This window comes from Falco rusticolus, chromosome W (genome assembly GCF_015220075.1).
Source record: "Falco rusticolus isolate bFalRus1 chromosome W, bFalRus1.pri, whole genome shotgun sequence".
NCBI classification, from domain to species: domain Eukaryota; kingdom Metazoa; phylum Chordata; class Aves; order Falconiformes; family Falconidae; genus Falco; species Falco rusticolus.
The window spans coordinates 7,138,343-7,149,893 of record NC_051209.1 but is presented as its reverse complement, the minus strand read 5'-3'; the positions used below and the strand labels follow the sequence as shown (position 1 = coordinate 7,149,893).

Here is an 11,551-nt window from a genome sequence, read left to right as displayed (position 1 = left end):
AAGAAAATCACTAAGAGGGACAACTTGCTTGCATTAAGCTGCGTCCCATCTCTTCATTCGCCGCATTCCAGTAGTATACAAATACCTGCAAGGGCGATGTCTTCCTGCTCTTGTGACATGGAGTTGTTTAGGTTTTTATGCTAAGCTACTTGTCTTTTTGTCTGTGAACATGTTTGCTGAGGATTCCAGGGGTGGCATATATGTATGACAAACTTATTTCAAAAGCAGCAATTTGAATAGCTAAACAGTATTTTTTAGGAAAATAAGAATTGCAGAACAAAAGTTAAAAAATCCTTAGTACATTATGGTTTGTGAGATGATGTTTCAGTGTAGACTATCACTTGTGCTTTTGTTTCTTTTTCCATTTAGATTGATAAAAAAAGAGTAAAGATTTTAGCAGAAACATGGATAAAAGCCATGACAAGCTCAATAAAAGAAAGCAGTGTCTGCTCTCCTGATTCAACAGTGTCTTCTCTTTTAACAAGCTATAGCATTGACAGCAATATTCCATACTCAAACACCTTGATCCACTACAAGGGCAAGCTTTACAGCTCTGCTTCTGAGGCTTTGGAGGCGTATATTGAAAATTTTGGTTTAAGTCTCACATCTTCAGAAATAAGCACTGGAAAAATCTGCATATGTCAAAGCACTCCCAAACAAGTTAAGTTTTCAAAGCATCATGCCACAGGAAAACATGATATGTCTCTGCAAATATGTTGTTTTATAAGTTTTGGGGTTTGCCGTTCTGTTCTTTTGTTTTCACTGCCCGTGGTATTGCAGCTCCTCATCTTGCACCGGGTGTGTTTTGTTGAAGGAATAGTCCCCGCACAACTGCGTGCAAGTCTTTATGGTGGTACAGTAAATGGTGCTCCAGTTTCTGGAGTAAGTAACATAAGAATCTAATTATTTGAGGGAGTTCCCTTAAACGGGGCTCTGTCTTGGAGCAAAATTTGCCTCTTATCCATGGATTTTTGAGATGTACTTTTGGGACTGAAGTCTTACACAGCTGGGTAACATTTATGGGTTTGAATTGGCTTTTGTTACTATTAGTTAGCTTGAATAAAGATTAATTGATTATATGAACTTTTATGAGAAGTTCTTGAGTAGATAACTGTGCTTGAGCTAATTTATAATGGAAATGCTTTGGCCGTTACATCTAAAATAACAAAGTCCTAAGTACAGGCACGCTTCATACCTGAAAAAGGATGCTTTCCTGGGTTGCATTGGCATGGATAGCTATGGTAGCATGTTGTATTATTCAGGGCTTTTTTTTTTTTTTTTTTTTTCCCCTGTAGCCTATAACCTTCCACTAGTTTCACACCTTTCTTTTATCAAGACGGCTTTTTTTTAGCAGTGTTTAGCTTTTGGATTGTATTTTTTCAATACAAACCACCTTATAGTTATGTTTTACTGATCTCCCAAACAAAAATAAGCTTTCTGATTATCACTAAAAATGAGAAACTGTTCTATGAAACGTGTCATCTCCTCACATTTTACTCTGAAATTTCCTTGTTCCTGTTCTTTGCAGAAGTCTTATTGGCTCCATTCATGTATTACCTAGTCTGTCTTGTATGCTTTTTATTAGCTGTATGTTTTGTATCTTACAGTAGTCTCTAATATCAGTAACTGAAATCTCTATATTACAGTGGAAGTGAGGGGAAAAAAAAACACAACCAAAAAAACACTTCCAGGTACTAGTTGAGGCAAACCTATTTTTGTGAACAAAGAGCTTCATAGCTTCAGTAAAAAAAAGGATTTAATGCTATAATTCTTCCCTGAAAAACTGTCAAGCATGTAAATTTCTATAGAATCACAAAATGGGTCTGTAGGCCCATTATCTGGCTACTTGTCTTGCAAGCTACTGCTTTTAGCCACCTTTTTCTCTAGTAAATGTGCTCAGTTTCAGTATGGGGAAAGCCATCCCTGACATTACTGTGTGGAGGAAGCATCACTACTAGGCCTGAAATACTAAGGATGTATCTGCAAAATATACAGTTCTGAATGTGAAACTAAAAATGGACTGTATAATGTTGACTTCTTGTTTCTCAAATAAAAAATATTCAAAGCTGTAAATGTACTATGAAAGGAGGGGTAACTTGATTGGTAAGGTTCTTATCAAGATCCTGATTAGAAATGGAACAGCAAGAGCTGTAATTCAGTATCCCATGGTAAAGAATATATTTCAGCTTTAAACTATTACTTCATGTTAGATCTTACAAATGTATCCTGGTAAGCTTGAAGTATAGAGAGTCATGTAAAATACCTTTGTTTTTCAGCACTGGATGATTTTGATCGGCATGTGGGATTGGGTTTTCTTGCTTCACCCTCTAGAAGGCAGAGTGAGTGTGACCCAGATTCGATTAGTCTTGTGACAGAAGATCTGTTAGCGTTTCCAGCAGATGGATCACTACCCTTTGTCCAACACAATCCTCTTATATCAGAGCATCAAAGTAGTGAGTGGAACAGATGGTCCCTTAAAACATCTTTCTGCCCTTGCCAAACATCATCACTTGATACTGCAAGTGGTTTCAGTCTCTAGGAGAATGGGAAAGTTGTTGCTCACCAGAATCCACAAAAAGACTTCAGCAAAAAGAAACATGTGTCTGCACCGGTTAGGTGCAATTCTGTCTCCTCTAAAGGAAGTTTGAGACTCTTGTCTTTTGCAGAGAAATATAACGCTTCTAAGAATTATCCAAGGTGACTTACCAGTCAGAAGTCTGACTTAAGTGTATCTGGAATAAGTAGTGTTCCCAATTTTCATTACCCAGTCTGGCTTAAGTGTTACAGCCTTTTTTTCTGGATCAACCAAAGAAAGTGATGGTCAAAGTTCTAATATACAAGGCAAAGCTTCCTCTCCACAAGCTTTTGAGATCCTGAGAAAAAGACACTCTGTAGATAAAGACTTCTAATTTTTCTGAACAAAATGCTTGCCTGGATCTGAGAGGTGATAACAAAGTAGAAGGAAGTTGCAACTATGACAGTCCAGATGCATGCTTCCCATCTGATAACTCATTTTCAAGACATACTAAAAAGCCATTTAGAGGTAACTATATTTCATATAACTTATGTTTTAATTTTGAGGGTATGCATATAAAGACATGTATGGGTTTTTTAAATCAACACTAGCTATGTTGGTACAGTAGATTTATTCACTTCCATTTCTGACAAATCCCTTGAAGCACTTACTAGTAGCTGACCAAGTTAAACAGCTTTTATACTGTTTAGTTTTCATATATAAATCAATATTTAAGTATTACTTTTACAGCAAAGTGTATTTATTGCCGTGGCATATTTAGTACCTTAATGCAAGATAATGACATTAGTTCCTTAAATACTTTAATAGAATTTCAAGCATTAAATTAAATTACATTAATTGTAACCCTGGGGGAAAAAGATTCCTAAACATGGTGTAAATGAACCTGTCAAATTGGTAAAAAATACAATTTATTGTGCAATCTTTTTCTCTACTTTATGCAGTCAGCAGGAGGTATTTGTAACCCATATATTTAGGTTATCTAGTGCCTTCAGTTTGTGTGGAGACTTTCATTTCTCATGTAGCTACTCTTTGCAGCAGACCATTGCTCTTCTGAAGCCAGAAGGCTGTCATGTGGTGAAGCACCATCTTTGTATTATGAAATATCAGCAAGATTTGCTTTGATATGAAAGATTAACATTTCAAAGTGTTAATTACCTTCACTTTCAAGTTGATTCATTTAAAAAGAAAAATATTTTTTTGTTATGCAAAGCATAAATATTGGTCTCCCCATTTTCCAAGAGGTTATATATAAAAACTAAGTTAAAATGTTTTTTATGTTGTGAATTCAAAGCAACAAAATGTCAGATATGCAAATATCTGCAAATACCTTCCTAATGTGTATGCATGATGAACTTTGCATCCAGGGTTGTATCTTTTTTTTTTTTTTCTTCACACAGAAAATTTTATCGATCATGAATAGGCTAGGTATAAAAAAATATGTGAAAACGTGTCTGTCACTTTGAGTGCTTGTCTCAACCTATTTTAAAATGTTTGTCCCATATGTGATTTGCATGTATATGTTGCGTGGCTTCTCTCCCAAGTGTCTGTAAAAGCAGCTCTATAGAAAAACCTGTACAAAAATAGTAAGAAAACTAACTTGAGAACTTACAGTATTAAGAAGCAATATTAAATATTGCATTGCAAATTAATATTGCTGTTATTTTCTATAGCATGAAAGCACATGAAAAACATTAATCTTGAATGCTGCATATGATACTTAGCTTACATAAGTTAGAAAAAAACCCCATTTGACTACTTTAAATACTGTACTGGCTAGAACCTTGCAGGTCCCATTTGGTACTGAAGATTTATGTGCCAGACCAAGATAACCAAAGGAGCTGTATTGGTGCTGTACTCTCTGTAAAATATTTTTACTGCTAATTGATCTGTAGTAATTTTGAGTATCACATCAAATTAAAATATGGAAATAATGCCCTTGAAGATGGTTGGACGCATTGCGTCCTTGTTTTTTTAGAGGACCAGCTTGAGCTGCTTACCTTGAAGGTCAACGGAAGTCTGGAGAGTTCAACTGAAGATTTGTCAGATAATCTGAAAAATGATGGTAGTTCTACAACAGATATACTAGGAGCAGAGATGACATGGGAAAAATGTTCCAGGTGCTTTGTAAGTCAATAAAGATTTTGGACTAATCTGTTTGTGAAAATGCATAATGTATATAATTGCTTTTATATATAGATTATAAGTAACTGTGCTGTGGCATGTACATAAAAGATTTACTGTTAGATTTCTTGCTAGTGCGAAATGTTTGATATTTCAAGGTCAAGGTATTGGGGCACTGCTTTCCCTTTTTCACTGACTTGCAAGGAGTGCTATCAATATTACTTATTGTTGCCTTTTAGTAACATCTTTGTATATCGATGATATGTAAGAAATACTTGTTTCAAGAGAAAAATTATTTCATGGAACTTAAATTGACATATTTACTAGTTTATGATTAATAGTTTATGAAAAACAAGTTAATGGTGGGAAGTCCCTTGTTTAAAAAAAGCAGTGGAGCCTTGGGAAGTTTTGGAGCAGTCTTGGGAGTGAAATTCTGGTTATCCCAAGAGCTGAGAGGTTATTTCACAGGATCAAAAGTGCTAAAAATAAATACTAGAATTTCCTATGGTTTTGAAGAAGCAACTTCTGTGTACGTGGTTCTGGGTGTTGTCTCTTGGCTTCCCTTTACCTCAGAAGATTTTGAACTATTGGTTAATTTTAGCAATATTTAACAGGCAAGAGTCTCAAAATGTAGCATTCCTGCATGTGGTAACAGAAGTGGTACTACTCATGCTCCTGTTGAGAGAGAGGCTAATAATCTAACCTCCTGCTAGCCACCAGAATATTAGTGGAGGAGTACCAAGTGTAAGAAGAACACTATTGTGTAATAAATTATAGCTAAGAAGTCCTTACCTTGCATTTTTTGTTGATGTTTATGGCTACCCATGTTTTGATTATACTGGAAAAAATAGTTACAAGTTTCTCTGACATACACCAAAGTGCTGAAAGACTACTCTGTGCCCCCTTGGTGTTGCAGTGATGCGGTATATCTGGTTTCATCATAATGACTATATCCTAAACCAATTATTTTAGTTTATAAGCCTGTTGTTATTCTCCATTGCATGTTTAATGTTGGTTTAGCAAACCACCAGTGCCTGTGTGCTGTGAGGATATGGAGAATGCTCTACCATTCCCCAAGGCAGATATCATACACAAATTCTTGGAAGACTGTTTACATGACAAAAGGTCAGTAAAAGTGAGTATGTATTTCTGAGTGCCCAAAATATAAGACTGGTAAATATTAGAAGGGGGAGTACCTGTAAATTGATTTTTCTTCTATAATATATGAAGTAGAAAGTCTAACTGAAGTAGTTTAGTCATATTTGAGCATGATGAGTTCATAGTTGTTAAATCCTATAATCTAACCTTTGGTCACAATTATGATTAAGAAGGCATCTAACTATAAAATGCTTTGTTTACTAATAGTTTGGCTTGTACACTTCATGTTTTGTTTAAATAATAATTTTCCTGCATCGAGTAAAAGAAGACATTCCTTTTGTTACTGACGTATTAAATACTACTAATTTCATAGTCTGGCTGATGTACTGTTAAATATGAGTCAAGTTCAAGAGGTAAGTTAAATAATATATTTCTTATTATTTATGCTGTTGCACTGGAATTGGATTGTGAATTGAATTTGCTCTTCTGATTATTCATTATTTTATTCCCATTCTTACATATTAAACACCTTCTTGATAGTCTTAATACTGTTCAGTCTTTAATTTTGATTATATGAACCCTTTATCCTTTTCTCAGCTAGGGACATGAGCATGGAGCCCAGTATTCTAGTTAAAAGGCATACTATTAATTTATGTGCTGGTATATTTACTTTCTGCCCTATTGTCCTTGAATCTTAACTGCTCTAAGATTCTGTTTTCCTATCTTGTTAGTAAACAGAGCACCCCCCTTTAAGTTCTTCCACTGTGGTACGTACATCTGTTTCCCAAAGGAGTTCATTGATACAGAACCGAAGGCTGTGCATGAATAATTCAAATTATTCTGTCTGATGCATGGTGCTTCACTGTATTTCATTCTTCATGCTTCCCGTTCTCTTGGTTTTACTAGATAATCAGATGTTTCTGGACACAAGCATCTCTAAATTATCCACAAACTTTTTTCACCTTGAGTTAATTTGCTTTTTTGATTATAGAATGAGCAGATACCATATAGATGCTAATCATATGAATAAATCTATGTTTATCATTAGGGAAGCTTACTTGCTCTGTCAGTCATGAAATGTTGAAACATGTTCCAGTACTGCTGTCATAGCATTACAGGGACTGACAGTCTTAATGTTCTTGGATTTTTTCACACAAGCCAGGGCTGAGGCCTTTCTGTGTTGCTTCAGGCCTTCCTAACCATTTATGTATTTACAGGGACTTCACTGACAATACTGTGGCATAAATGAAGACAAACCAGCGTAGCATCATACATGTACAATTTATAAATAGACCTTTGAAGAATAGGTAGAAATAAACACTCAGAAATCAGTCTTTAAAATTGCTTCAGGGAAACTTCAGAAGTTGTTTATTTTATGTGCACTGCAAGACCAACTAACTCCTTGCGTTTTGGTTTAGGAAAATACTTTTTCTGGAGGTCATCATCACAGGCCCCTTGAAGCTTTGAAGCTAATGTTGTTTAAACTTCAAGCAATTCAGGGAAGTTTAAGCCAGAATGAAACTGCTGAGCAAAAGGAAGAGTTTGAGAAAGTAGTCAGTTTCCTTATGTCATATCTTGTCACAATGGTTGTGTACATATCTGGGAAAAACTGTTAGTTCTTTTGTTTCCAGTCTTCATAGAATACTGGCAGCAGATTCAATCCAGTTTGCATCAGAATATGCTTGTGACTGCTGTGCCCTGCATCCCCTCGGCCTTGTTGGAGGCTCAGCGCTCCCTCTCGCTGCGGCGGCTGCTGTTTTCGGGGCACTGCCTGGCAGGGCGGTAACTCCAGCGGCCTGGGCCCTGCTGCAGAAAGCAGCACCAGGAGATGGCGACATCTCAGGCAGTCCTGCCCGGAGAGAGCAGGCTTGCTCTCCGCTGCTCTAGCAACAGCTGTGCTTGGAAAAAGTTACTTTCTGGTAATATCCCCGTCAATTATTTCAGGGACATGTATCAAAATCCTTGTTTCCTTCGGCATCAGTGAGTTGGTATTTTTGTGGCACTATTGTTTCAAAACGATTTCATAGACTTTTACCCTCACTGTTTACCTTTTTCAGTGTTGCTTGCATACAGTTCTTAAACCCTGTGTCCTAGGCTTGGGTAGTGAATGAAATTGCTCCATATATACCTGGATCAGGCAGGCTCGGGGAATGGGCCAGCAGGAACCTCACAAAATCCCACAGGGGTAAATGCAAGAACTCATACCTGGGAAGGAAGAAACCATGGCAGTAATACAGGCTGGGCACTGCCTGGCTGTTCTGCTGAAAATGCTCATGAAATAGGCATTTTCATGAAATGAAATGGGTCTTGGTAGGTACAAGCTGAATAGGAGCCATCAGTGTGCCCTGGTAGAGAAGGAGGAACAGCAGGGCCCGGGCTATACGGACAGGAGCACAGGCAACACATCAAGAGAAACGCTTGTCTGTCCCTCTGTATCCCCCAGCACTTCCTAAACCACATCTCTAACGCTGCATCCAGGTTTAGGCCCCTCACTTCAGGAGAGATGTCAGGAAACTGGTAGAGGGGTACCTAGGTGTGTGGTTGGAGGCTACAGCACTTACCTGGGGCAGGGGGCTGAGGGATCTGGCCTTGTTCAGGCTGGCAGAGAGGAAGTTTGGGGGGATCTAATTGGCGTCTTCCTGCGCCTTTGAGGAAGGTATCAAGAAAATGGAGCCAGGTCTTCATAGTGGGACACAGTAGAAGGATGAGAAATGGGGATGAATTGAAACAGGAGGTTCACGCTGGATATTGGGAGAAAGTTTTTCACCCTGCAGATAGCCAAGCAGTGGAGCAAGTTGTTTGAGAGAGGTTGTGCAGTCTCTGACCTTGCAGGTTTTAGAGATGTGACTGGATAAAAGCCCTGAGCAACCTGCTGTAACCTCATAGCTTCCCCTGCTTTGAGCAGGAGCCCACCTCCTGAGATTCCTCCCAAGATGAATTACTTTGATGCTATAAAGTTGTTGGCAATCCTTTCCAATGCAATGTGCTATAAAAGTTTCCTGTTTTCTGGCATATTCAGCTATTCTTCCTTCCCTCTGTTAACATTTTCTTTTTTTTTTTTAAGCTTTCTGAAACAGCAGAGGCTGAATTAAAACTGTGTGACAGTGAGATAATCGCTCTTACTAATTCTATTCAGAAGTAAGTGACCATTGATTTTTCTGGCTTTTCAATATTTTCAGAAAGTGCAGAAAGGATATGATCAATTAGCTAAGAGCTGTCATGTGATCTGAAAAGTTTGTTAAGAATAAGCCAGTAGTGACTAATTAAAAACATGGTAGTTCATGGAGCAGAGAAATAGCTAGTGGATAGTTGCAGAGATGTACTCTGTAAGTAAGCATTTGTATTTCATTTGTATCAATAGATTAATTACTGCTACTCAATAGATTAATTATTGCTACACATAGATAGACTTTAAAATAATCAGACTTGGAATAGTATGTAATGCAGGACAAAATATTGTGGTTTTCACTACAGTGAGAAAATAATTGCTGTAAAACAGATTTTATTACTGAAATCAGCAGAGTCCTACTAAGCAGTTATAAATAACTAAAGAAATAAGTTTGAGAAAAGGCAGAATGGAAAATGAGTTTATTATGTAGGACACATGTTTCAACGAAACTGTGTTGCAGTATAGTTCTATACTGTAATGTAAAAGTAAAAGATTTTAAAGGATTTTTGAATTGAAAAAAATACAGTGACTTTCGGTATTGATCTGCTATTTTATGACATAAGTTCTGCAGTTTAATATCCTGTGTTAAATATCCAGTTTGTAATAATTTAATAGTAGCTGTGTGTTTGTGTGAGCACCTGTATTTGAGAAGACACATTTAAAATTTCAGTTGCAAAAAGTATTTTCTCTTAAACATCTTGATGTATTTTATAATCTCTACAACTGATTAAGTGGTACAGTTAGACATAGAGATGTAAACTGTCTATAATACCATTCAAACTGTTAAACTATGAGAAATCATTATCCTTTTGTCTTAAATGTATATAGTAATGTATACACTGTTCTTAAAGTCTTCATTTTTCCTAATCTAGGGCTTTACACCATTTGTCACATCGGAGAAGTCTTGTTGAAGATAACAGTAACCAATGAGAAAAGACTGATGATCATGAAGATAAACAAAAAATAAAAATAATCTGTGAAGCTGATACCTAGAAGTGTTTTAATATTGTATAATTTAAATAACTTGTCAGCCTGACCACTAGTCAGAATTTTTTTTGAAGGCTGAGCCAGTGCATGTTCTCAGAAATGTTGTATTCACTATTTCTGTACATATTTGTTCTTTTTAGTAATTCAAAGCATAATTGAGTATTAGTGCTGCCAGCAGGATCTAACAATATGTGACAAGATATACCACTTTTTAAAGAATATTTAATTAAAATAATGCCAACATTTTAATGGAAGAATCTGCGTGTTTATAAGAATTTACAAAAAAATTATTTGGCCAGTTCTACTCATTGTTTATTACATGACCTGTTAGAAATAGGGGGAGCTCAACATCGTGTGTAAAGTTAAGCAGTGAGGTTTAGCAATAAAATTACATAATATTTTCAGTGCTGTTCATTCTAACAGGACTTGAGTTGATGTAATTGTATGCTCCTGGTTCCCTGACCACAAACTTACCAAATATATTGTATCAAAAAGCATCTGAAGTCTTTTTGAATTGTCCTCCTTTCACACCCCAGTGAAGCCTGGTTCTTTGGGGAGAGAAGGCCCTTGTTTAGGGGCATCCTGTTTAGGGGCATGGAAAGTTTCAGCTGAGCTGATCCAGAGCTGTTTGTCACTGTTACTGGGAAGTCCTAATCACCCTTCCATTTTCCTTGGCTTTGTTCTTGGCTTTAGAGCATATAAAATCGTTCAGTGGGCCTAAATAGGCAGAGAAGTAATAGATTATTTCTTCCCCCCACCCCCCCAGCATAATTGAATAGAATTAGCTCGTGAAAGCCACTGATAAGCACTGGAACTTGTGCAGGGGAGAGAGGACTAGAACTTATGCCATTTGCCAACAGCAAATTGAGAGGCAAAGAGAAAAGCTGTAAGTAATAACTTGAGTTGTGAACTGAAATATATTGACAAACATTTTGAAAGGAGCCTTTTGTACCTCTTCTGAGGCTTACATAATGTAGCCTAGCATTTTGTGCTGTCAGTAGGCATGTCGCCATACATTTTGTTTTTCTAGTGAACTCTTTCCTTTTAATCTGCGTATTTATGTATGTACACATGAGAAAGCAGGTACTTGAGCATGTACTGATTCTGATAAATTAAACCAGAAGAAAAAGTAAAAAGATTACCTATGTATTTCTCCCATCTTCCTGTTAAGAATTAGTAAGTAGAGATAGAGTAATAGATGACTTCATTTTATGGCTGTCATGACATCATGAAAATATACATAGGTCATAAGTAATACATAGTGTTATTTCAGGCAGATGTTATTGGCCTTTCTTAAATGCTGCGCTAGATCAGAGTATAGAAAATAAAATCACTCCTAGAAAACTTCCTTGTAGAAACTTTTTATAACACATTGCATTGCTGAGATGTGAATGTACAAACCCATTGATACTGTGGGTATAACTGTTGTCTGCATTAAGCTGCTATCTGTTTGCCAGAGGTAATTTTATTAAAAGAATTCAGATGTGCAAAGAAAGATGAGGTGTTTTTCCTGATGTCATATGTGTTTGTGTATGGATTACAATGAATTTGCTCTACTTTTGCACTACTCTGGATGCTATGTGTAGGTGGTTACACACAGTATGTAAGCTGTATAGTTTTGAACATACCTCAAATGCTCA

General features: G+C 36.6%; 1 protein-coding gene across 1 annotated transcript; it reads left to right on the top strand.

Annotated features, from left to right (window-relative positions):
* Positions 1-10,408, top strand: LOC119140923 (lung adenoma susceptibility protein 2-like). Its single transcript, XM_037372584.1, is given in 7 exon segments — positions 1-900; positions 2,540-2,815; positions 2,896-3,043; positions 4,512-4,660; positions 7,174-7,305; positions 8,820-8,893; positions 9,797-10,408. Coding segments are annotated over 7 exon segments (1,320 nt in total). The 5' UTR covers positions 1-417; the 3' UTR covers positions 9,855-10,408.
* The last annotated feature ends 1,143 nt before the right edge of the window (positions 10,409-11,551 follow it).